This window comes from Belonocnema kinseyi, chromosome 6, assembly GCF_010883055.1.
Source record: "Belonocnema kinseyi isolate 2016_QV_RU_SX_M_011 chromosome 6, B_treatae_v1, whole genome shotgun sequence".
NCBI lineage: Eukaryota > Metazoa > Arthropoda > Insecta > Hymenoptera > Cynipidae > Belonocnema > Belonocnema kinseyi.
In genome coordinates this window covers 149,606,401-149,633,995 of record NC_046662.1, presented here as the reverse complement: position 1 = coordinate 149,633,995, position 27,595 = coordinate 149,606,401, and the positions used below count along the sequence as shown (strand labels likewise).

The 27,595-nt window shown below is 36.6% G+C and overlaps 2 protein-coding genes across 5 annotated transcripts in view; one reads left to right on the top strand and one right to left on the bottom strand.

Moving 5' to 3' along the window:
* Positions 1 to 460: 460 nt before the first annotated feature.
* LOC117174499 lies at positions 461 to 5,939 on the bottom strand. Of its 3 annotated transcripts, XM_033363670.1 has the most exons (4): positions 5,774 to 5,939; positions 4,353 to 4,884; positions 4,010 to 4,140; positions 461 to 1,018 (listed from the first exon to the last, which is right to left on the bottom strand). In XM_033363670.1, the coding sequence occupies exons 2-3, from the start codon at positions 4,873 to 4,875 to the stop codon at positions 4,049 to 4,051; spliced, it is 615 nt and encodes a 204-aa protein (XP_033219561.1). In that variant the 5' UTR covers positions 4,876 to 4,884; positions 5,774 to 5,939; the 3' UTR covers positions 461 to 1,018; positions 4,010 to 4,048. The 3 variants fall into 3 exon arrangements, 2 of the variants coding, with proteins under 2 accessions (XP_033219561.1, XP_033219560.1); XR_004467313.1 differs by having other exon boundaries at positions 4,010 to 4,884; XM_033363669.1 differs by lacking the exon at positions 461 to 1,018 and having other exon boundaries at positions 3,244 to 4,884.
* Positions 5,940 to 6,990: 1,051 nt separating this feature from the next.
* The window catches only part of LOC117174497, a 77,788-nt gene continuing 57,183 nt past the window's right edge, over positions 6,991 to 27,595 (top strand). For both annotated transcript variants that reach the window (XM_033363666.1, XM_033363665.1), the window contains exon 1: positions 6,991 to 7,147. The gene's annotated coding sequence lies outside the window, so the exon portion shown is untranslated. The remainder of the gene's footprint in view (positions 7,148 to 27,595) is intronic.

Sequence of the window (27,595 nt, the reverse complement as noted above, 5' to 3'; positions counted from 1 at the left end):
CAAGGGTTCTTTGTTAAGCTTTCGGATTAAAATTTAGAAGTCGATTTTCTAAATTTCATAGTTAACAGCCTAAAAGAAATAATAATTCGGAATCTACGGATTTCGATGATTTCAGATATCTAACTTTTTTTTTAAATGCTTAAAATTGGAATTAACACGTTTCTCGTAAATAGAATGAGATACGCCAAAAAAGGCAACATTTTTTAATCCAACTAGAAAATTGTATATTAGTATATAAGTCATAATTATAAATAAGTATATTAAGAAAATTCATTGATTAAAAAAAAGTGTTAATAATTTGAAGAGAAATTTAAAAAGGGAGAGTCAGATTAGCGACGGCCAACTACTGTAAATAACTCTGCCCGCCCGGTACGTAACGAATACAAAAGGAACATTATATTACCGTCGCGCCACTCTTAAAAGGACCTTAAGAAAGGACCCAAATCTCTCAGACTATCTCCGAGACTAAATTGTATCAAATCGACTCTGCTTATAGTCTCAAATTGGCCAGGCTATTTCGCTAAAGAAAACTCAGAAATTTCTATCGGTAGGGACCCAATCAGGATGATCCTTATTCGCCAAGTCAACTGGAGTGCCTATATTGTACAAACAAATTACAAACGATTGCAATAAATATAAATCACAAGTAATTGTTCCGCTACAATTGTAGTAAACATAACCTCGCGTACATAATATCACACTTGAAACGCATACATTTCTTACTTGCCACTCATAAAATGTTCCTCGCAAATCCGGGAATTTTCTAATTGACTTGCACTTAAAGGCCCATAGCGCAAAACACTTATCCACATTTTCCTTCTTCTCTTTGCCAATATAATAAATTCACTTGTTGACAGATAACTGAGCCCAGCTTGAGATCTTCCGATAATCTTTGGATTTTCCTCAATTTTTCCTATTGGAATCCGAAAAATTCTTGTACTTGGATGCACAGGACTGTGTTTCTTACACCCTTTCCTCAAACTCTTTGTCTAATGAATGACAATTGAGATAAATGTTTCTAAAATAAAATAAAACCTCGAATAAAACGTTCCTTAATCTATGAATGTATCGTGAGAATTTATAAAAAATTGTTAATTCGTTTGAAAGAAGAGGGGACTATAATTCTTCCTAGTTATTACTGCTTTGGAAAATGTATTTCTTCTGCCTCCTTTTAAAAAATGAAATTTAATTAGATTTCTTAGAATTATATAGCTAAACTGCATTTGATGACTTATACAATGAAAGAATAAGAAAATAGAAAGATTAAGCTGGTATGAAGAAGACTTAGTTCGTTAATTTGATATAATAATGTTGTAAATAAATTTTTAAACATTCTTAATCATTTTTAGTACAACATTTTTAAAGTGTATTTCTCTTAAAGCTACTTCTTTTTTTATCCAGTTCCATCTTTGCATAACATCTTCGGCTGTGAAGCGGTTGTTGGTTCCAAAAAATGCTAAGCAAAATGCAACTCCAGCTTGAAATGGCTGTGCCATTATTACATATCCGTAATAGGCCATACAATTATCTTGAAAATAATTTTTTATAACTTCCCTGGCGGACCGAAGGAACCGAATGGAGCCTCTATAAAGTACCCTTAAAGACCCCATTGGGTCCCCATTCGGTTCCTTTAAAAAAAAAAAAAAAAAACAGCAAAATCAACTTTTAAATGGTTGAAATTCGGATTCTACGTTAAAATTTGCATTAGAAACACACGGAGTAATCGCAATACTTTTTCTGGCAGCGTTCCGTCGGTACCTTTAAGAACATTTTCTGGATGCTAGCGCCACGTAGTGGAAACCTCAGGCAACAACGCTGGGATGCAAATTAGAGAGAAGTTTATTTTTAAACTTCGCGCGCAACATACTACTTCAGCTATTATGGATGTGCCTGAAGTCACCTTCAGCAGAAGTTAATTAAATTTGTTTACACTTTTAACGTTGCAAAAAAAAGTTTTGCGATCACTCCGTGAGTATTTAATAGAAAAATTAACGTAGAATCCAAATGTCAAAAGTTTAAAAGTGGATCTTGCTGTTTTTGTTTTCTTTTTTAAAAAGGAATCGAATGGGGACACAATTGGGTCTTTACAGGTACTTTGTAGAGGCTTCATTCGGTTCCTTCGGTCCGCCGGGGAATTCAATTACTTTTTGTTTAGAAATTCCAATTTTAGGTAAAACACACCAACATAACCTAAAGTGGTTGCAAAATTGTAAATATTCTTTCAAACCTGATATTTTTTCATACAAAATAACAAAAATTTCAACGAAAAGCATTAACGTAACAAAAAATTGTTCAGAATGTTTTTTCTTCAAAATCCAATGATTTTTATTTTAAATAAAAACTATTTCCTATTAAAAATTATCCTGGTGGACCGAAAAAACCGAATGGAGCCTCTACAAAGTACCCGTAAAGACCCCGTTGGGTCCCCATTCGGTTCCTTTAAAAAAAAAACAAAAACAAAAAAAGACAGCAAAATCAACTTTAAAATGGTTGAAACTCGGATTCTATGTTAAATTTGCATTAGAAACTCACGGAGTAATCGCAATACTTTTTCTTGTAGTGTTAAAAACTTAAAAAAATAAAATACCTGCCATTTACATAGGCCGAAGTCGCCTTCAAGTGCATCTTCTTTTAGTAGCCATGGACATATGAAACACGGGACTAGGCATGTCATCCTAACTTGGCGAGCGGGGTTGAATCCATGGAGGGGGGAGAATTCCATGTGTGGGGAGAGCCGCCATCTTATGATGTGCCACTTGATTATGCGCACGAGCATTTTTCCCGACAAACTGTGCATGAAAATATAAACATGTGGGCGCTGCCATGTTTGTCGCGGCTCATCAAAAGATGGCGGACCACCCCCCTCATTGCATCAATCCCGCAATGGCATGCCTAGTCCCATGTTTCCTATGTCCATGTTAGTAGCAGATAATAAGCGTTCCGTCGGTAACTTAAGAATTTTATCTGGATGCTAGCGCCACATAGTGTAAGCCTCAGACAACAACGTTGCGATGCAAGTGAAACAGAATTTTATTTTTAAACTTCGCGCGTAACATACTACTTGAGCTATTATGGATGCGCTTGAATTCACCTTCAGCAGAAGTTAATGACATTTGTTTAAATTTTTAACGCTGCAAACAAAAGTATTGCGATTACTCCGTGAGTTTCTAATAGAAAATTTAACGTAGAATCCGAATTTCAACAGTTTAAAAGTTGACCTTGCTGTTTTTTTAGTCTTATAAAAAGGAACAGAATGGGGACCCAATAAGGTCTTCACGGGTACTTTGTAGAGACTCCATTCGGTTCCTTCGGTCCGCCAGGGTTCTTCCGAAGTTGCTCCAAAGGATCCGCAGATAGGAACGCCGTGTACATCTAGTGGTAACATGAAACCCACTATCCGATTAAATCGAGGGTCGTATTGAATTCGCCCTGTAATTCTTGAAGCATCTTCGCTTATCCAAACGAACTTTGGCAAATCTCTTTATTTCAAATATTCTGCCAGTGCGTCGAATCTAAATTCCCATGCTCTAACTGGATCATTGAATTTTTAAATTGATTTTCCAACTGTAGAAACCGATGGTAGAGAACCTGGGAGATTAGCTTGGATTACTTCGTAAAGAATTCTCCCTCCTAAAAGAAAAATATACGACACAAAGAGTTTCATATCATTGCCATAACGGTGGCCTCGCGAATCTCTTCCTGCATTAAAATTAGCGGTATCCATCAAAGACGAAATAAGATGGCTATAATTAACATTCTCTTTTAGATTTTTTCCATCTGTCGAGACGTCTAGCTGATCCATGAGAGAAATTATCGTATTTTTCATTTCTTCGTTTCTTTTAATTAAAATCTCAACTTTGTTCATAATTGAAAAATAGTTAGTAAGTAAAAATGGTCCTTTCGTGTTTTTGCTTAAGGATCGTCGGTCTCTTTCTGATCGAGAATATTTTTCTAAACTCCACTTTTGAATTTGCGAGGGATCTTGCTTACAATCTAGAAAAAACCGTACCCCAGACGGTTCTTCACGTGCTAAAAATTTGGAGAATTCCTAGTCAGAGTTTTTGGAGTCATCGACTTTTTCCGGTAGCAGCTTATGTATCTTCGACGGAGTAGCAACGGATCGATCATCTGCATCTAAAACTGTGTCCATAGTTAATCTTTTGTTCTGAACTAAACTTTTAATGCCAATTTTCGACATTTTAATTTGATTTTTGTCAATTTTTTCTTTGCTTTTAACTGTTGATCTCTGAGATGTATCGTATAGTTTGATATATACCAACGACCTTGAACTTTACTAATTTTTATTACAGATGAGCAAAATATGGATTTGAATTTACTACAAAGATCTTTACCTGGCTCTTTCAGTGTTACTGGTGCCTTTAATTCTTTAATATTATTTACAACTGATGCCTTAAATATGGTTTTGTATTCGTCTTTTTCTGTTAGCCTATTTATATAGTCTTTTAGCAGTTTCAAGATATGCTTCTCTTCTTTTCCAAAATCGCGTTCAACTTGATTTACGTTCAACGTTTTTCGCTCAATGGTTTTATTCGTAAGTAATTTTACGTTTTTCAATTTTCGGCAGTAATCTCGCAGTTCTTTTAATAATATCCTATGACCTGGTAAAATCTTAAAGTTTTTTGAGTATTTCCCGTAAATCCCATAGTAGTCCGTCAATGGGTTTTCGGGATCAATTAGATTCTCCATCTCGGTTTGAGCAAAAGATTCCATCATTTCAACTTGCTGAGTGTCAAGACCTTCCAGGGACGGCAGATTATCAAACTCAGTCATCATTAGTAAATTTTTTAAGTACAATGGAATTGTAGCTTTATTTGCGGTTTCTGCTTCAATCCACCAAACTTCGTTGAGATCCATAACGTTCACCTGAAGTTTGGGAAACATTCAGTCATATTCAAAGAAGCTAAAAATGGCCGAGAATTTGGCGAAGCACGAGATGTAACGCAACCTCACATAAAAGAGGAAAATAATAAGATAAAGCTCTTAAAGATTTTGGTTGATTCGCCCAAAACTTGTAGTTAATCTAATCATTAATGTACCCAGCTCAATTTACATTGTGAATGGCTTACCATGCAATTGTGTTATCTTGTATTAATTATTTGGCAGTTTATTTAACTAGTAAATATCACAAGATGCGACAATTCAACAAGATATTTGCAATATAACCTGTGCAGGATTCATTAATTGCTTGATTCAAACATCTATTCTGTTGTTTTATCAAAAACTTAATTATGCAATTTTAGGTGATCACATGGATGCAAGCAATTGTTGGTATTTTTCACACGATCACTTAATCGCAATCGATTCACTTTTCCGATCAATTATTTTTATAAGGGTCACCGACATGCAAAAGAAAAAGGATTAAATTTTTATGTTTTTTTCCGTGACACTTTCTTGAATTATTTGGTTGACCCTACCAACAAATTCTGTTGAAATAATAAAATATTTTCTAAAATCAACGAAATAGTTCAAAGAAAAACTTTGATTGATTTAAGCAAACGAATTTGTTTTAATAAACCAAAATGTTTTCTGAAATCAAATCAACCCTATGCGGCCAACGAAACAATTTGTTGAACACAGAAAAAAAATTTCTAAGTGAAAAAGTGCATATTCACTGATAAATTCTCTCATAACTATTATGAAATAAATAGGGCTATTCCATCTATCTAATATTCAGGTATTTCTGTTGTAATCCAAATTACCATCAAACATTTATGTAAAGTTTTATAGTTTCTCATTAAATTACCTAAATTACCTCAGTTTCTTATCCTAAGACAGTTTTTGTTCTTATTGTTACTGGACACCAGTTAAATAATTCGAGTCACTCGTTAAGACTTTGCGTAAATATAATCACGTTTATATCTCACATGCATCACATGGCCAAAGACAACAAGGATGTCAGCGATACATAGCGCTGAAAGTAAGCATTTGCACTGTGAGCGCGAATTACGACTTAAATCTTAAAAATTTCCCTTGCAATCCTGTGAAATCTTGTGCAATCTTATTCATTCTTGTGCAATCCCATGCAATCTTTGACAATATTTGACAATCTTGCAATCTTTTGCAATCCCATGCAATCTTGCAATCTAGTGTAGATCGAAAATCCAAGCAACTAACCCTTCGCTCTATTCCAGCTTTGGCATTTTGATCTAGTGCGCTTGCCCGGCGCAGCGACTGTCAATTATCGATGTTGGCGCGCGATTCAAACCTGGTATAATTGACAATGACTGAAATTAGGCAAGATAATTATTATAAATTATAAATTATTATTAGAAATTACGCAATTTGTGATGTAAGTTAGAAACAAATACCAGCGAGTATATATTTTAAATAATAGAATATTTTCTTTAATTTCAAAAGATGGATTTTTATTTAATTAACAAAGGTTTTTGAAGAACAAACATGTTTATTTAACGAGTCGTATGTATACCGAAACTTTGGTATGAATAGCCAAATTTTTTTGGTACTTGTAGACACTAGCTCAATTTTTATTATCAGTAATGATGATTGTTGTTCAATTTTTCTTATTATGAGCGGCATAATGTGACGATTCTGATTTAGGAAGAACTGTTTTCAGCTGAAAACGTTATTTTCACGTATTTATCTAGTATGATTGTTTTTTGCAACGGAAATTTGTACATGAAATTATGCAAATATTCATAGAGAGTATATTAAATGTTAGAAATATATTAATTTAAAAATTAGTTGATGAAATATAAGTTAGTCTTTGGATTGGAACTAAAAAAAAAACAATTATTAAAATAATATAGGCGTTTTTATTTTTTTCTGATCATAAATCATCATTTATGAAATTTCTAACATTAATGTGCAATTTACAATGAGTATATATTTAATTTCAATTATTGTTAATTATATCCGGTTTGAATCACGCGCCAACAGCGACCAATGATAGTCGCTGCGTCGGGCAAGCGCAGTAGCTTAACATGCTAAAGTTGAGTTCTTTGTTGGATCAGATACGTTCTAGTCGTTGCTGAATAATATTCATTAAGTGGCAAGAAACCGTAGTCAACAAGAAGATTTCTTTGTGAAATCTTATTTATGATTTTTGGTGGATCTTTAGCTTTTCTATATCTCACTTTAAACGGAGTTTTATCCAACAGTAAGGAAGGTAAGTTTGTAAATTACGGATAGAAATCTCAGAGTATTCTCAGGCGAAATAACCTGGCTGGTTTGAGACTATTTGCAGTTTCGATTTGAATGATTTAGTCTCAGAGATAGTCAGAGAGATTTGGGTCCTTTTAAGAGTGATGCGACGGTAATATAATGTTCCTTTTGTATTCGTTACGTACCGGGCGGGCAGAGTTGTTTACAGTAGTTGGCCGTCGCCAACCCGACTCCCTTTTTAAATTCTTCAAATTATTAACACTTTTTGGTAAAACTATAGAATATTGGCTTCTTCCGTATGAGCGTTTAACGTTCAAAAATATCAAAAAATTATTTTTATTTGATGTATTACAAATGAAAAAGGTGGGGGAAGAGTATTCTCGAGGATTTTTAAAATTTAATATTTAGGAAAAATGGCAGCAATGCTAGTTACGTACCTGACTAACCCAATCAAAAATCCATTCATAACAACAATTTCCCAATTTTTTACACTCAATAATTCGTAATTTCATTATTATATCATACTTAACGCAGAAAGGGGGAAGCTGGAAAGGGGGAAAGGATGTGCATTGTGTCCATATTTCCGGGCATAAACCACCCCTCTTCCCTTTTCCAGCTCTCTTTTTTTCCTTTCCAGGTTGATATCAGAATAGGTAAACAGAAGGTAAAAAAGGAAAGCGGCATGGGCTGTGTCGATATTTCCGGATACAACCTACAAGCTCTTCCCTTTTCCTGTTCTCCCTTCCCCTTTCCAGATTCGTATGTTTAGATTCGATCGCATTATTATAAATGTGCATGAACATGCGGATTGTCCAAACGTGTAGACACAGAAAAAACAATTTTTCGCATAACCGAGACCCTACAATTAGTTAGACTTACATGTATTTTACAGAAGTTTAGTGTATACAAGTTCAATCAGGATTAATTTTGATGATCAAAGTGTAGTGATTTCAGTCAGGTATGCAAGAAGCATTTCAGCTTCTTTTCTTTGTAAAGAAAATCATAATGTTGTTTAAGAAAGTTCTTCCCCCACCTTATTCATTTAAAATTCATCAAATAATAACAATGTTTTTATATATTTTTACGTTAAAGGGTTATACGGGAGAAGCCGCTATTCTATAGTTTTACCCACTTTTTTCATTTGATGAATTTTCTCATTATACTTATTTATAATTATATACTAATATACAATTTTCTAGTTGAATTCAAAAATGTATTCTTTTTTTGGCGTATCATTCTATTTACGAGAAACGTATTAATTCCAATTAAAAAAAAAAAAAATTAGGTATCAGAAATCATCGAAACCCGTAGATTCCAAATTATGTTTTAGGCTGTTAATTATGAAATTAAAAAAATTCTGTTTCTAAATTTTAATCCGAAAGCTTAACAAAGGACCCTTGAATGTCTGCTACTTTATTAAGATAGCCTTTTTGCTTGTTATTTATGATCGAATTCTTATTTCAATTTCAGTCTCTCTGTTTGTTATTTATGATCGTACTTTTATTTCGGAAAATACATTTTAAATCCTTCAAAGCATTTAAACGAGCTACCTGGACCTTTAAATGTATCCCTAGGGAAAGAATCTTAAAGAAAGTACCTTTCCGATCCTTTTCAGTCCTTTCCTATTTCTATGTGAACGTTGCTTCCGTTTCTTTCTGAATAAATGTGAAATATGTGATCTATTAATTACACACACACACACCCGACACACACACACACACACACACACACACATATATATATATATAGGAGAGTACTCGAATATGAAATATTCTCGTAATATGAGGAAAAGGGGTATCAGCTAAACTAAGAAAACCACTCTGTTGGTTCTATCACTAACTTGTAGCGCTTGAAGAAAGAGTAATTTCGTGGTATAGTCCATTTTTCATTCGGCTTTTAAAGATTATAGGCGAACTTTTTGTGAAATCGATGGTGGTCGAGTTCTTGGAAGGGGATTCTTTAAACCCTATTTATTATTCATTAAATATGTATTTAGCAGTAAAGTTTTTTTGGAGTAATGGGGATTGAATAACTAAGTAGGAAAATATCGATAGTGTTGAAGTTTTCTATTGTGCAGGTCAGGCATAATAAGTGCATAGTTGCACGGTGTGGTTCTCATAATATGAGATACCTGTGGTTTTTATAGCATTTTGGCTGAATTCCATGGAGCCATTCACCATTGAATTCCTCATTGAAATTTACTTCAAGAATGACCTTCACTTTTTTAAAAAATATTTTACCTGAGGAAATATCCAACCGTCCCGAGACTTTTTAGACACCCTGTATATTCAATGAATAAATTTAATGAAATAGAGGCTGGCCAGAGCAGGGCTCGCCACTTTAAGCAGGTGCTGGCTACCACGACAAGTGTATGACTGCCACAAATTTTTTCTGTCATTTTTTTCTTCGTTTTCCAGAAATCGAGCGAAGGGTTACGGTCACGGTAAATTACCTCTCGCCGTCATTCACGCCGGGGGGCCTGAACTTTTGTACTCGAATTTACAATACAAATCATTTCCAATTTAAATTTCATCTTTAATTTAGAAAGTGAATTAAATTTGTCTGCAAATTAAACTTCGAATTAAAGCTTAAAAAAGGTGAAAAATTTTGGAGAGTTCTGAATGAAAATTCAGAAAGAATAATGAAAAACGATGGCCGCCAAAATCCCTTCTTTATTTTCAAGAGTGTAAACTCTACTCTATAATGACCGTGAAGGGACAGGAACCGGTCGAACGATAAGATATTACGGCCAGCTCGACCTAGTCTCTTGGGTCCCACTGGGAGCCAATGCAGTCAATGGCTGCCTTCTGGTGAGCCCTGGGCTAGAGGGACACTATGCACTGATCGGAAAGAAGTAGGAGAAAGGGCCATTTGGAAAGATTCGTGGGATAGCTTGACTTTCGGAAAGAAATGGAAGCAAAGTTCACATAGCCCTTTCCGAAACATTTCTGAATCTTTCCACAGCGGTCTTTCCGAGTTTTTCCTTTTTTTCTGGCAGGGATCTACCTGAGTGCCTGCGGAGAATTTCTGAGAGCCTTGAGAATCTTTAGCATATACTTTGAGATTTCTATCGGCAGGGTGAAGCTATATCCATTGCGTAGATGAATAAAATATTGAAAAATAATTTTTTCTATCCTTAAAAAAATAGAATAAATAACAAATTTCAGGTTCTTTTTGCGCCCAGGTGGTTGCGGACGCTCGGCGATTTTAAAAAACTAAATTTCCGCAAACTGAAAATTAATTTTATTGACCTTTTATACAAAATTTTTATATTCGTACATTTTTCACTGCTTTTAGGTACATTAAAAAATTAAACAACTTTTGGAAAATCTATAATTTTCATAAAATGCTCAATTTTTACAATTTTTGTCGAATTGTTCCTTTGAGTCTAGTGTGGCTATTTAGCTCACTAGCAGGATAAACGCAAACTGTAGGGCACCTCTTTACCCTTGCCAAAAGAGCCATCTGAGACGCGAACTATTGATTAGCTGGAAGTTACTGGAACATCGTCAATGAAAAAGAGGACTGAATATCAATTCATTTTATTTCAAAATGTTAGGTGGAGTCTACATTGCCGGCTGTTTTTCGCGAAGAGAAGAACGTTTAAAATTGGAATTAATACAACGTTTCTCGTAAATGGAATGAGATACGGCAAAAAAGCCAACATTCTTGAATTCAACTAGAAAATTATATATTAGTATATAAGTTATAATTATGAATAAGTATAATGAGAAAATTCACCAATTAAAAAAACGTGGTATAATTTGAAGAAAAAATTTAAAAATGGAGATTTGGGATGGTGACTTTGAAATGAACAAAAACCTATTTCAAGATTTTAATCCCTCTTTGCTTGTTATTTATGATCGTGTTTCTCAGAGCTTCTCAGAGCCTTGAGAATCTTTAGCATATTGTAATAAACTGCTAGTTTGCTGAAAGGCTAAAACGTCTAATAAATGAAAAATGAATTTATCTCAGGCGAATTAGGAACCGCTGAACTTCCAGGGACGGCATCATCACAGACGCGTGTTAACTTATATAATTTTACACGCCTGGCGGTCTTTTATGGCCGCCATATTTAATTAAACTCCTTATTAGTCTGAAAAATTTGCATGCAAGCTTAGGCTAAATGGGGAGTAAGTTATAGGGTTCGCAGATAGTGTAATTAAAATTTCAGCATTCTGTTGATTATGTAATTGTTTTTAATTACAAAAAAAAAAGAGAAAAACACATAATAATTTGAGTTTACATAAAAAAAAAGAAGATTGTAGCTCAAATAACAAACAAACATCGTGATTGATTAGAGTGAATAATTTTTCTGTAGAGAAAATACATTTGTTGGTTTAGGGCGTCCCAGAGGATGCTCGACCTATTTCAAAATAGTTTACCCTTCTTTATCAGGAATACACAAAAAAATGAATATTAAGCACCAAGTCTGAAACTTACTCGAGGAGCCCGGAAAATATCCTCTAGAATTCTCTCCAAATCCAAGGAGTTGAATCGTGCTTCCATTTTGAGTAAATCAGGACACCGACTCTAGTTGATTCGTCGAGCGATCAGAACAGAATGCCCTCCGGAATCCTCGAGCAGGCTAAGTGATCGGACAGGTGGGCGACTGCGCACGCGTGGGAGATCGGAAATGACCCATCTGCCGCGCTTTTATCCTTCTAAACTTTCAGAGGCGAACTGAATTATGTATAGAAAGAGATTTATCCAGTGGGATCGCGGACTAAAATAATGTAGTGAGCATTTTCCAGATTTAATTTAAAAATTCTAGACATTGAAGAATTTTCTTTTCCTTCCGGATGGCTTCAGCAATAAGAGTTATTGTTTTGTGCGCTGGTCGGATGTCTATCTCAACATTTTCCATTTGTAAGCCCGCCAATTCAGCAAGTATCTCTCATGACGTAACCCAGAGAGCAGGAGATGTCGTTTAACCCTAACAGAGGGGAGTTGCGGTGTGAAGTATATATCCGGAATTTAATGCGGAGCCAACCCTGAACAGAAATAAGTTTCTGGTGCCAGATAAAATATTCTAACAGATTCTATGACCCCTTTTTGTCGAGCATCTCTCCTGAACCACTGTACAGTGAAAATGTTGTTTTTCTAAATTTTTGGGGTTCTGTCCTGACCGGTCGAGAAGATAAAGTGGCGTTAATATTTTTGCCACGTTACAACATCCCCCGACCAGACCGGAGAATCCCCAAGTAAGATTCATCATGGCCCTGGTGCTTATGGACAAATCGCGAGTGTTCAAAAAAAAAAAAAAAAGCCATGACCATCCTATGGGACTGAGAGACGCTCGACGAGTCACTGATAATCAAGTGAATGATAGTAAAAAAAATTAACAGGACCAAAAAAAATTGGAAAATAATGAACTAACAGAATTAAGAAAAAATTAGAGAAAATTTTGGTACTTATCTCTTTGAATTCATTAATCACTTTTCGTATAAACTTAACCCTAGTTATTAATAATTAATTTAACGGATTGGTTATTTAACCGGGTAATATAAGAATTAAACTAGTTTAACGAGAAGAGATTATTTTAATTTTATTTTAGAACCTCTTAGTGTTCCAACGTTTATGCAGGGCCTCCCTCTTTGCCTCGCGGTGTTTCACTCCGCCGCGGGGACGACGCTGCGGATGCCCGGAATGTCTACTCACTAGGGGTTAGGCCCCGTGACATGTGGGGGCTCCTCCGCCCCCTCCGACTCCTCCTCTCGTGTTTCAGTGGCTGGTGGCCCGTGGCTGGCAGGATCCGCGGAATACTCCGCGGTTGTGTTGGATTACCCCTCCTTCCAAGGGTATAACCCCCAGGAAGTGGAGACAGGGTTAGTCATTATGTTTGGGACCCAATAAGTGTCCGTGAAGGCAAATAGGGGATCCAAAACTGCGGCCCTAACTCTGAATCCCCCCCCCCCAGGGGTAGCTGTTGGATATCATGAATGGGTTCGTCGTCTGGCACATAGTAACTTCTATATGCGTCAATCTAACGAAAAAAAAAGAAATCCACACCTCATGCATTAGAGGAAAAGAAAGAAGGAAGACTAATCGGTACCCAACACCATCTACGCCTGGACGACACAACTAGTCTCGGTGATTACCTAGAGTCAAGTTTTAGGTGAATAAGGTTTTAAATCTTGAGTGTGACATGTGTAAGGGATTATTTTTCCTTTGCTATCGGCGAGCACAAAGACTGTACGTGAGAGTACTTTTGCGATGGTATAAACTTCTGATCCATATTTGGGAACCAGTGACGCGCTTATTCCTTTCTGCTTAAAAGACAAAGTTCTATCTCTTAATAGGACCCTGTCACCTACTTGATATGTACGCGGTCTACTTCTTAAATTATAATGTCGCGTCTATTGGTCATGGGTCGAATTTAAATTTAGTTTCATTAAATCGTGTAATGCATCGGAGCCTTTCGATTCTTTCCGTCCAGGCGTCGACCTTCCCGGACGGTAAAACCATTGGTTCTGTTGGTGTGACCAAGTCATGTAGTGTACCCGTTGGCAATGGGTTACGACCGAAGTTAAGGAAAACCGGTAACGTTTTTAGCAAAGCGTACGCAAAACTGAAATCATTTAAGTATATATCCCACTTACGTTGCGTAAATAAATGAGCGTAACATGGTCTTCAAAACGCGATTAACTCTTTCGACCGGATTGGATTGTGGGTGATAACTAGGCGTCTTACTCCTTAGGATGTTATTTTTAGCGTACAAATTGTCAACTAATTTGTTACAGAATTCAGTACCGTTATCTGTGAACAGGAACCTTGGGGCTCCCCAACGATTCAATATTACCTCTTGAAAGGCTTTAGTTATCGCCGGGCCCGTAGCACTCCTTAAGGCCATGTGACGAGAGGGTCACGTGACCAAACCTGGTCTTCGATTTTTCTCTTCCAATTTACGTCTAAACGAAATGAGGTGTCCCTCTGAAAGTTTGGGAAAAGATAGAGGAGGTAATAAAGTCCATGTCTCTGCTTTGTTTTTTTGAAGAAAATACCAGTGGAAGTTTTCTTTCCCAACGTACGTCCACACGGAATGAGATATCGTGTTAAAAATTTCGCACGATACATAGAAGGCATGCAAGAATTTGTCTCTGGTCCTAAATAATTAGAATCATGAAAAAAGTTTTTTTGTATATTTCTATTTTGGAGAAATACCGATCGTGCTGTCGTCAAGCCCTGCAAGCAATTTGCAATGTTGTTAATGGGCTAGTTATGAGGTTTATATTTATCAAAGTGGGACAAAACAACAAAAATCGCTCACGAACATTATGCACCAATAATGAAAAAACTAATGTTTGCACTTAAAATGCAAATAAACATATTTGGTCTGACATACGTATCAGTCTGGTATCAACTGTGCCAAAGCAGCACTAGCGCAGCGAGTAGACAACTTCGAACTTCTAGGGTCTGTGGGTAATACAGATTGCATGATTACCGTCAGAGAAAGTTAAAAGTAAAACTTCTGCTGTAAAACCTAAATGTGTCCGTCGATAATCATTACTTGCATAAATAAACTTTTTTCTTCCTCCAACTCTTTGCAAGGCCACAAGCGATCCTTTAATATTTACTAACATTTCCCGAAAAAAGTTTCCGCGTTATTTAAACTTTTATTTTTCAATATGGGTGAAAAATATTGATCTTAGGGCTGACTTGATCAGCTGTTACACTCATCACATGGCCTTAAGGGGATAAGTTCAATCCACTTAGTGAAGAAATCTTGGAACACGAGTATGTACCTGTGCTGGGCTGAGGAGGGAGTGTATGGTCCCATAATATCTGCGCCAACCATATACTAAGGTTTTTCGATTACCCGATGTCCCATTTCACCCGATATTTTTAATATCTCTACTTTACACCTTTGACATTTATCGCATTGTTTTATGTATCTCATAATGTGAAGACCGCTCTATATCGGAGAGTCGTTTGAGGTACCACGAATATTCAGATGCAAATATCGCAGATTGATCGACCTCATCCTGATCCTGAGTTATTCTGGACAGAAAATCCGGCACTACGTTGAGGGTACCTTTGCGGTGTTGGAACTCAAAATCGTATTCCAGAAGACTCAGTGACCAGTGAGACAGCCTTCCCGTAGGGTCTTGTAGATATTGGAGCCACTTAAGACTACTGTGGTCGGTTATCACAGTAAAGTGAAACCCCTCCAAGTATTCTCTAAATTTACGGATGGCCCAAACGACGGCTAAACACTCTGTGACGGAGTAATTTCGTTCGGCGTCAGATAGTGCCTTGCTAGCGTAAGCAATGACGTGTTCAACGCTATCGTACGTCTGGGTTAGTACCGCCCCGAGGCCGCTCGAGCTAGCGTTGGTTTGTAATGTAAAAGGGTGCGCAAAGTTTGGACAAAACACAAGCGGTGCCGAACTGAGCGCTTTCTTAATGGCTTAAAAAGTCTTGTCTTGCTCCTCAAGCCAAACCCAAGAACAGCTCTTTCGAAGCAAGCGAGTAAGGGGTTCAGCAATAGTGGCCAAATTTGGTATAAATCTACGATACCAAGATGCAGAGCCCAGAAATCTTCGTAGTTGCCAAAAGTTCCTTGGGGATGGGTACTCAATTACTGGAGCTAATTTTTCTGGATTTATTTTGACCCCCACGCTATTGACGAGGTAACCTAAATATCTTATTTCGTTCCGAAAGAATAGGCATTTTTTCGGATTAATTGTGAGACCTGCTTCGGCTAATCTATCCAAGACTAATGTTAGCCATTTGATGTGTCTTCGAAAGTCTTACTGACAATAATAATGTCAAGATAAGCAAAAGCATGGGGTTTCAACTCCGTGCCTATAATAACATCGATTAACCGCTGAAATGTCGCGGGGGAATTGGTAAGACCAATCGGCATAGAGTATAATGAAAATGACCGCGGCCCGGTACTGAAAACGCGGTAATCTCCTTACTTTTATTTTCAAGGGTTATTTGGTGGAACGCCACTTTAAGATCTAGTGTTGACATATAGTTGACCTCCGCTAACCTGTGTAAAATGTTTGACATAGGTGGTGACGGATAAGCGTCTTTTTTGGTACACCTATTAACGGCCCTATAATCTATACAAAGTCTATAAGAACCATTAGGTTTTCTGACCATCATAGGTGGCGAGGCCCAAGGACTATCTGACGGTTCCACTAATCCTTCTTCTACTAGATTATCAAAAATTTAGTGGAGTTCCGTCAAAACCGCGGGGGGTCTGCGGCATCCCTTCTGTTTAATAGATGCATGATCATTAACATCGATTTTATGTTCTGCTAGGTTTGTTTTACCTAATTCTCATGGCTTAAGGGCTTTATCCGCTATGAATTTATTGACTCTGTTCGGCCGTTAACTCTTTAATAGCTGCGCAGTCTTCGTAATAAGAAGGGGTTGAGAGTAAGTCCACGGTAGCCGTGTGTAATGTGGCTTGGTCATAGACCATTTGTAATGTATCGGTGCTACCATCCACTATCAATTTAAAAATCTTGATAGCGTCCATACCTAAAACACACTGGTACTTACAATTTATGACCGTCCTAAAAACAACCTGCTTTTCTACTGTATCGAGTTTGACCGGTACGACTACCCGCCCTAATACATTCTCCGTTGTTCCATTCGGAAACATGACTGCTTTTATTCTTGACGATGTGATCTTTGCGCCTAATTTATTTATTGCTTCAATCCCTTGATTACCAAGAATAGATTTTTCCCGAGCCTGAATCGACCAGAGCTTCTAATGCTGTGTCACCGATTTTTATTTTCACAAAATACCGTTTATTAATTTCTTCATAATGTAGCGCATCACATTCGCCTTCTGATTCCGATTCGGAATCTATTTTAACTGATTTTATTTTTACCGGTTTTACGGGACTCCCCCCTCCCCCCAGAAGCCGAAGGGGAAAAAGAAGGCACTGAATACGGTTTAATAAGAACCGGCGAGACAGTAGGGAGGCCAGTATTTGGCGGGGTAGTCTCAGCAACGACCTCTAATTCTGAGTCCTCTTTGCGTGTTCCGGCTTACGTTTTGCCACACATTCGGAAGTGGAGCAATCATGTTTGCGAACCCCAGGACGACCACAAGTAAAGCAATAAATTGCCTTATCCCTATCGCAATTAATGTGACAGTGGTTATGAGGACCTGCCACTCCATGTGCTAGACAATTTCGACCTATTTGTTTTTAAGGATTTGAGGCCCAATCTTTAGAAGAAGTAGTAAGAGCATCCACTGGTTCAGTAGAACTGGAGGATATGCCCTTGTTTTGTTTCCTACTTTTGTTCTTTTTATTGTCTGGTTTGGAAGTTGAATGATTTGGCACCTGAGTCATTGTTGCTAGAGCTTCAGAAAGAGGGGTTTCCACTGCGGCACAGTGAGCTGGTTTACGCGTATTGTTATTCGCGGTACTGGGATTAGGTTAATTATTTTTATTATTTATTGGCTTATATGCAAACTCCGGAAGAAATTAGGATTCCGGTGGCGGGGGTGGCCTATATTCTTCGAACGTTGCCCATCCCGTCTCCCAGTCCTTTCCTAAATGAGCCAACTCCTCAAAATTCCTAACATCCCTACGTTTAATATGTTTTTTATAATCTGGACGCAATCTGCGATGAGCATTATCTAATTGTTCTTGTCTGGTACCGGGGTAGTTCAATTTATTGTACGACCAAACAAGTAAGATAATCTTCGATTTTCTCTTTAAGGCCCTGAGTTCGCGTCCTAATTTGTTCCCTAATTTTGTGGTCTACATTATCTCCTGTGAACCGATCCCTAAAATCGGCTTGAAATTCCGTCCAACTATACCATACTTTGCCTTCCGCAATTAAATTCCGTTACCATAGCCTAGCTAAACCTGTCAACAACAATGGTAGCGCGCTTATTACCTCGGCATCTGTCACCGGTGAAAATACTTCATTCTTTGATATTTTTGTTAAGAATTCCTCGGAACTAGTTGCAGAAAACCCTTCGAAAGAAATACTCCATTTCCTAATTATTTTTCCTATATCACGGTTTTTATTGAGGTTATTAAAATGTCTGGAATGCTGAGGCAGTGTAGTATTAATTTGGACCGGTCCCCCATTAGGTAATAGAATCGGTGTACCCGCCGACGAACTGTTTGTAATTTAGTCTTTTTCCACCTGAATTAATATTTAAAGGGGTGGGTGGTAAACGCGTTAAATTACAAATGTTATTTGGAAAACTTGTACCTATGTTCCAATCTGTTCTATTTATTTCGTAGCTAGTGCAAACCGGTATGTTGGTATTATTTTTATTGATTTGAGAAAAAACAGGCGGCGGTTGGCTTAAATCAATTACCGGAGAATTAAAAATCGGTTGAATCGATTGATAATTCGGGGAGATAATTCGAGATAAAATATCATTTGTTGTTATGCGGAAGTGTAGTCGGAAATGTCGCGTGGCGAACCGATTCTGACATGCTAGTTCTAGCTGTAGTAGTATGTCGAAGTATTCGCCGCGGTTGTCGCGAATCACGTTGTGAAAGTTGGGATTTGTCTCCCATGCCTATGAACATTTAAAAAGGAAGGTATCTCGAAACCTGGGACATTACTACTCTGCATCCCATCAGTTTGCATGAAGGGTGCATTATGTGTATCCCATGTGTCCCACGGGATATTGATTTCTCCGTCTCGTACCTTCATATAGCGCAGGATACGTTCGCGTAATATTGGTATTAGCCCAGTCGGGTTAATGCATAGTTCGTTGCCCAAACATCTCAACTCGAATTCATTTAAGAAATAAATCCAAGAATCCCGATCTAGTTTGCGTGTCATTTTGTACCACGAAAACTAATAAGATTACCCGTAATTTAACAATTGAAACACTATCCAAGCCTACTGAATAACTCGACAGTTAATTAAAAAAAAATCATTAACCATCGAGAAACACAGCAGACTGTAGAGAGATATTCAATTTTGGTACCTAGCTGTGATTTACTTGCCCAGTCTGGTCAAGGAAGCGCGAAGGTAGGAGTCCGAGCAGTCTCGAACTAAACCGGTAGGTGCCGAGCGTGGAGAAAGAATCGAAATGGCGACATCTGAGAGCCACGAGAAAAGACTGCATTTAATGCAGTCCGTTATCGATGGAAAAAGAACGTGCGGGCGGGAAAACCAAAATGGTTGCAACTGCTAGTCACGAGTTAGCACGGCTCCGTCTCTGAAGGTGGGAGAGAGAACGCACTACGCACTGAGTGAGAAGGCGACGTAGCATAGCTGTTGTGGTATAGGGGTATGCGGGAAGGTAGAACCGTTGCCGGTGAGCACGTGTGAGACAGCGCTATATGTCAGAAATGGACAAAGCATTGATACACAAGAATGTGGGAAGAGAACGCCGAGTATGAAATAATAACGAAAAGTGATATACTCTTCGGTATACTCCGTATCTCTTGCACAGTCCTATTTCTCGTTTCTAAACGTTTTTCAGTGCTCTGTAATTTAGAACTAAAAGTTATGACACATCTCGAGTATCGTCGAAATCAATTCAAATTTTTTACAAATTGAATGGTTACCGTTCTTGCAGATGGGGAAGAAAACAAAAGTACTATTAAAACAGAATAATTATTCCCTCTTTCCCTCCTTTCTCTGTAAAGCAATTATTCGCAAAAGCTGTCAACACACTCCCGACCTATCCATACGACCCAGCTGTCACAGCTGTTATCGCATTCTCGACCTATCTTTTTATTAAGGCTTTAAATTACAGGGAAATCACTCGCGGTCGCGACCTACCTACCCGCACACTTTAAATTGCCTATTGTTCATAAGGACTTTTCTGTTCTTATATAGCGCTTTAGCGCTCTTGTAAAGAATAAAAAAAAAAACAGAACAAAAGCAAAAGACCAAAAAATATACAATGTAATAAATGAAGAATACAAGAAAAAATGTAAATATGTAGCAGAATAAACTTGTTGCATAAGAAAGATAATAAATTTAATCCAGCTAAGGGATCTTATGCTGAAACAAGAAACATAAACAAAATGCTGCAAACTTTAAAAAAAAATTCCGTTGCTAAGTTTGAGCGCCATGTAATGAGCTGCTCGTTTGGTGAAAGGCTGAAACGTCTAATAAATGAAAAAATGAATTTATCTTATGCGAATTAGGAACCGCTGACCTTCCAGGGACAGCATCATCGCAGAGGCGTGTTTACTTGTATAATTTTACACACCTGGCGGTCTTTTATGGCCTCTATATTTAGCTAAACTCCTTATTAGCCTGAAAAATTTGCATGCAAGCTTAGGCTAAATAGGGGGTAAGTTATAGGGTTCGCAGATAGTGTAATTAAAATTTCAGCATTCTGTTGATTATGTAATTGTTTTTAATGACAAAAAAAAAGAGAAAAACACATAATAATTTGAGTATATATATATATATATATATATATATATAAAAGAAGATTTTAGCTCAAATAACAAACAAACATCGTGATTGATTAGAGTGGATAATTTTTCTTTAGAGAAAATACATTTGTCGGTTTAGCGCGTCCCAGAGGATGCTCGACCCATTTCAAAATAATTTACTCTTCTTTATCAGGAATACAAAAAAAAAATATGAAGACTAAGCACCAAGTCTGAAACTTACTCGAGGAGTCCGGACGGTTTCCTCTAGAAATCTCTCCAAATCCAAGGAGTTAAATCGTGGTTCCATTTTGAGTAAATCGGGACACCGACTCTAGTTGATTCTTCGAGCGATCAGAACAGAATGTTCTTCCAAACCTTCAACTTTCAACGGCAAACTGAATTATATATAGAAAGAGATTTATACAGCGGGATCGCGGACTGAAATAATGTAGTGACCATTTTCCAGATTTAATTTTAAAATTCTAGACATTGAAGAATTTTCTTTTCCTTCCGGATGGCTTCAGCAATAAGAGTTATTGTTTTCTGCTCTGGTCGGATGTCGATCCCAACATTTTCCATTTGTGAGCCCGCCGATGCAGCAAGTATCTCTCATGACGGAACCCAGAGAGCGGGAGATGTCGTTTAACCCTAACAGAGGGGAGCTGCCGTGTGAAGTATATATCCGGAATTTAATGCGGAGCCAACCCTGAACAGAAATAAGTTTCTGGTGCCAGATAAAATATTCTAACAGATTCTATGACCCCTTTTTGTCGAGCATCTCTCTTGAACTACTGTACAATGAAAATGTTGTTTTCCTAAATTTTTGGGATTCTGTCCTGACCGGTCGAGAAGATAAAGTGGCGGTAATATTTTTGCCAGGTTACAAAAGAGAAACACAAATTTGGGATCAAAAATAAACAATTCTCAAGTTTGACTCAAATTTTGGAAATCTAATTAATTTGGTAGATTTACATAAAAGTCAGTACGAGGGGGTTTTCGTGTCACAGATCATAATTTGCGGTTGAAATTCAAAAATTAAAAAATTTGACTCAAATTTTAAAAATGTTATTAATTATTAATAATTATTATTCAAATCGTGTTTGTAAATTTCTCAAATATATGTATTTCTAGGAACCTTTTAGGTAGGATCCGACGTTAAAAGGTTCTTCAGGGGTTCGGGTCCGGACCCGTACCCTTAAGATCTTAAAGGGTACGAGTCTGGGCCCGGACCTTATAAAATTTAAAAGGTTCGGGCTCGGTCCCGCACTCTTAAGAACTTAAAGGGTACAGTTATGGACGCGAACCCTGTCAATTCTAAACGGTCCGGGTTCAAACCCGTACCCTTAATAAATTAAAGGGTCCGGGTTCGAACCTGAACCCTTAAAGATTTAAAGGGTGCGGACCTTAAGGAACCCTTCAAACTCGGGTCCAAGCAAAAAGTTTCCGATCCCTGGTAGATATACAAATTTCCACCTTATAAAATCAGCATAGTTAACAGCCTTGCAGACAGGGCTCTAAAACTCTCACATCCTTCTTTTCACAAAGGCAATCTACAAATATTCAAAAACACATTGAAAATAAATAATTTTCCTACCAAGATTATTAACAAATTAGTTGACAATGGAGCTAACAAAATAAATAACAACAATTATACCGTGAATACAGATAATAATAAATTAAATTTGGAGAGATCCATAGTGTTACCTTTGCAACACACAAATTTCGAGAAAATTTAAAGAACTTCATAACAAACCTTACATTAATAGTATATTGTACAACAAGGGGCGAAAGGCAATATCTCTAATCTATATAGTCCACAACATTTTTATTGCGTGGTGAGGACCATCGACGAATGGTCGAAACGTCGTATCTAACCATACCATGAGATCAAATGGATGAGTTTTTTAAAAAAAATATATTGAGACCAGTAATCAACACCAATTTCTCTACATCATTTATTCTCGATGAAGAGCCCGTCTTTAGGAATCCGATAATCACACTGGAGAACCTTATAGAGTTCCAACATTCATCCTGGTCAGCACTTACATAGGGTTCCAACATTCATTCTGGTCAGCACTTATATAGGTTTCCAACATTCATCTTGGTCAGCACTTATATAGGGTTCCAACATTCATCCTGGAGAACCCGTTTATAGGGATGCACAGTGGATAGGGTACCAGAAATCTTGGTCAAACTTAAAACCATTGAACAATCTGGCTAAAAATGCCAGAAATTCAAAATGGCGGATTAAAAATTACGGCAATTTTTAGAAAAATTAACAGATTTAGTTGAAAGCGTTTATTCGGGCGTTTAAAGTGTCGGTTATTAGGAATTTATAGTACTTATTTATCACATACTTAATTATTTAAACTATATTATGTAATACATATTAGTCAATTTTAATAACATTTTTATTGATCACTTATGTTTTTAATTAGATTAGAGTAAATTTGAACTTTATGAAATAATCTATTTTCATAATTATAAATTATTATTGCCATCAATAATAATATTAATAAATAATTTGTATGATTTTCATTTTATTAATAGTTAATATTTTCGAATTTTATGCATAGATGCTATTGGTTAGGCAACAAGTTCATTGAATGTCTCCGTACAAGTGGGTACGAGCGAATACGCTCAGCTACGATTCGAGTAAGTTTTCTTTTTAAAAATTAAAACGCGAAAAATGGCGCAGGTCACACATTTTTGTATAGCTATTGCATTTATTTCGTATTTTCTAAACACTCATTGATGCAGAAATACAATCGAAAAATTTATATTACGAAATTATTAAAAAATACAATAGTTATTGCCTTATCTCTCTTATCACTGACTTCATGTGGTTTTCTAAGTTAAAGATAGCACCGAATAACAGTAATAGGCAATTATAATTATATGAATGGTTTTTTAAGAACTATAAACTGTCTAAAAAAATGATAAATAGTTTGATTTATTTAAATTCCATACTTAGTTTTGAGCCCAGATTTCGGGTCTCCCGGCCCACTATGCAGAGCTCTCCATCACATGGCCGCTTGCTGCCATGTTGATATACGATAAGAAGTGGAAGAAATAAAAAGTAAAAAAACGTAGCACACCTATGCTCAAGTGCACATCCTAAGATACTTTGCTGAAAAATCTTGTTTTTCATGTACTGACAATGTCATTGCATTTGATTGCAATTAAAAACTCCAGATTTAATTAACTTTTTAAAAATTACATACCTTGTTGAGTGAAATAAATGCAGGTAGGAGGGTCGTAATTGATTTCTTAATATAAAAAAACGTGTTTCACTAACGTCATTAGTATTACATTAGTATTAGTATTACGTCATTCCTGAATTCAGTATTCAGTTTCATTTTTTCGAATTCAAAAATCGATGTTTGGTAACGGAATCGAGGCTCCTGGCCCACTGTAGGATCCATCATTCACATTAAAGAGTTCGTTTATAGGGATTCAAACATTCATTAATGAGAGCCCCTTAGGGATCCAAATACCTACGGGAGAGCCTATTTATAGGGATCCATCTTTATTAAAAACGCTAGTTCAGTGCCAACGACTGAGACCAACGATTCGAAATATTAATTTTATTTACATTGATTTGTACACACCTTCCATGAGCGTTCACAGTAGAGGAGATCACGACCGGGTAGATAGTGACCTTGTTCACCCTCTACACGATCAAGATCTGCTGCTTCAGTGCCGAATATTTCTGGATCTTCTCACTATATCGGAATCGAATGTTATTTTAAAGGGGAAAGATTATGCCTATTATTCTCACTTTTTGATTAAGTTTTTCTAACCAGAGAACCTCTGGATCATTCTGTCTGACTAGGTGGTCAGTCAGAATAATACTGTCCCAGTAAAGGAGATGGTTTTTGTTCTACAGCACTTTAACTGGACTATATTTGTAGTAAGGCTCAAATCTCTCTAGTGAAACAGTATTTAGGGCACTTTTTTGTTGTATGATCCCAGATACAGGATTATGTCTGCGCGTGCATTCTTTCAAGGCAAGCATCGTACAGCCATCAATTATGTGCTCAATCTTCTCATTGGGATCTCGACAAAGACGGCATCTGTAAATAACTGCCGTCATACTGAGGGTTTACATTTTTCTGATACCTTCTTCTCTATTCCTTTACACACCTCCACACACTTACTTGGTGATGGGAGGGGGCCTACAGTTTAAGGTGAGTTCCGAAGCACCAAGAGCAACAGCTTTAAGTACTTAGAGAAAACCTTTTTATCCTGAGGTACCGGTCCCACAACTTTCCCTTGCTAGAATAGTGTTCAGCGCATGGGCTGCCGAGGCTCTTCCAGAGTGCGAGGCTGGAATCGAACCCGCAAGCCGACGGTGTGGGTCCAAAGCCTGAGCTTTAACCCTCACGACCATCCTAGTAAACAACATGCTTTGAGAATCCTCTCATTCTAACTTCGTCCATTAGAACACGATAATAATCTCGCGCCTATTTTTTTGGGACGCAAAATTTTGTTGCCATACTCATGGGTAAAGATTACGCTAGATCTATAGGTGAATCGACCATAATATTTGCGCAAGAATATTCTTATTTGTCACCTATCTCGTCAAAAGTGTTTAAAAGTTCCATTTTAAAAAAGTATCAGAAAAAATGTCAATTTACTATTTTAATGAAGGTCGACAGTATTCAGTCCGTCGAGGACAATCTAAATAATTACATTCTGAAGATTAAGATTTTGAAAATTATTTTTTGTCTCTAAAACTCTAAATTTGTTTTCTAGAGGTTCAAATTCCTGAAGCTAGTTTGTTTTTATGACTAAGTGTAAGGAAAAAGTCTAATTTACTATTAAAAAAAAACTAGGTTTTGCCAGGACGATCTAAAAAATATAATTTTGATGAAATAGAGTGCATTAAAGATTGATTTTGTTTCTCTAAAGTTCAAGATTTTGTGTCTAGAAAATAGTATTCTCTGATTTTTTCATTTTTGCAAAAACAATGGGTATGTTGCATAAAATGAGATAATGATATTTTAAGAAATTTGAAGCAGTGAATAACGTTATGGAGAAAAGAGAAAATTTGTTTAGGTTTATAATACTTAAAAAATAATGTCTATTTTACGTCTCTTTGGTAACATTCCAACTGATGTGACGTCACTAATAGGGTGACCACAAAAAAACACTTTTGGTTTTCTTAGTAGCGAAAGGCAGATAACGGTAGTTTATACGATTGTAGAAGGCAGATTTTTTGTTTGTTAATTTTAAGCAATATTTAGAGGTGGCGCATCGTCTTTGAAGTTAGTTTTTGCAAAAGCTGAAAATTTCGGTAAGTGAAATGTCGATCGTAAAGGTGCAACCTCAGCTCTTTTCATTGATATGACTCTTTAACAGGATTAGTTAGTGTCCCCGAAAAACGAAAATATACCTATGGACACTTGCTACGAAAGGTTCTAGGCTGTATGGTGCCAAGACTCACTGGGATCAATTTTTATGGCAGGGATGATGAGCGCTCCGCCCCGAAAATTACACAGCTTAAGCCGTAGACCTGTCAAATTTCAAAAATTTACTGAGATTTCTTTTTAATGTAGCACGTTTAATTATATCTTTTCCTAATCTGCTTTTTCAAAAGAAAAGAAGAAAGAAAGAAAAGAAAGAAAATATGCTCAAAATTTCAGTATCAGATATATATTTTTGGGGCTGTTATTAGTCTTTAAAAACAGTGGAAAACAGTAAAAATAGCATTTTCTAGGCAACCGTAAATAATATTTATTATGAATTTTTCATTTTAAAAATGCTTTGATATGGATTCTGAAGACCTCAAGAACAACATATTAAAAGTTCAAATTAAAAAGTGGGTAAATTCGTGCTTAAAACCTTAAATGAAAAAAAGTTGGTTTTGCCCATGTTAATTGCATAAGAACTTTAAAGACGATGCGTCACCTCTAACTATTGTTAAAATTTTTTTTAAAATAAAATCTACCTTCTACAATACCATAAACTACCGTTATTTGCATTTCGCTTCTAAGAAAACCAAAAGTGTTTTTTTCTGGCCACCCTAGTCACTAAGGTATACAACTGAGCACTAATGAGAGCAGTTTAGCCGCCATGTTACTTTTCAAAACTTTGACCAATCAGGTTTCGCGGCCGCCGCGGCTTTCTACTTGACAGCTGATCCAGTTGATTATCTGAGCTAACATATAAATGCCTAAAAACGCTAAAAACAAGAAATCGAAAATAAAAGCCGAACCAAGCGAGGTAAAAGTTATAAACAATGCATAAATTTGGAAATCAGTGAATTCCTTAAAGAAAGTAGATTAATAGCTAAGAAATGTTTTGGAGCTGTATGTAATTCTAGGGAAGTTAAAGATTCGAATAAAATTTGTATTTCTTTACCGCAAAACATACACACACGTCGTCAATGGGCGGAAGCTATTTGGGCAGACAATTTCAATTCTTTTAATATCGTATTAGTTAACATAACTGACGCAAACTTAACGATCAGTCCGGACAAATTTGAATTTAGCTAATCAGAGATTAAATATTTAGGTTTTAAAATGAACCGCAATGGACTCCAAATAGATGAAGAAAAAAATCAACCAATATTAGAATTCCCTACAGCTAAAAATATTAAACAATTACAGTGCATAATAGAGATGGCAAATTGGTACACAAAATTCATTCCACACTTCGCCGAAATAAGAGATCGAATGAATAGATTATTGAAAAGAGGTCAACTATGGAATTGGGAATTAGAAGAAGATAAGGCTTTCCAGAAAATTAAAGAACTATTGAGATCAGCACCAATTTTGACATGTCAATATATTACTCAACCCTTCAACTTGAAACAGACGGGAGTAATATATGATTAGGAGCCGTACTTACGGAAACAATTAATGGCGTAAACTACGCAATCGCATATGCCAGTAGTAGCCTGAATGGGGCCAAATCCTGGTACTCAGCATCAGAAAAAGAGTGCCTTGTCATGGTTTGGGCCATACGAAAATGTAGACCATATCCAGAAGGTTACAGTTTCAAAGTATTGGCAAAAAAAACGTCCACCGCGGGTAGAGTGGCGCTGCGAGATCAAAACAAACATGGCTGCTCGGGGGGGACAGAACTTACATTGAGATATACGGATA

Excerpts from the sequence above, each read along its gene's own strand:
- LOC117174499 (XM_033363669.1), bottom strand. The coding sequence starts at position 4,875 with ATGGATCTCAACGAAGTTTGGTGGATTGAAGCAGAAACCGCAAATAAA.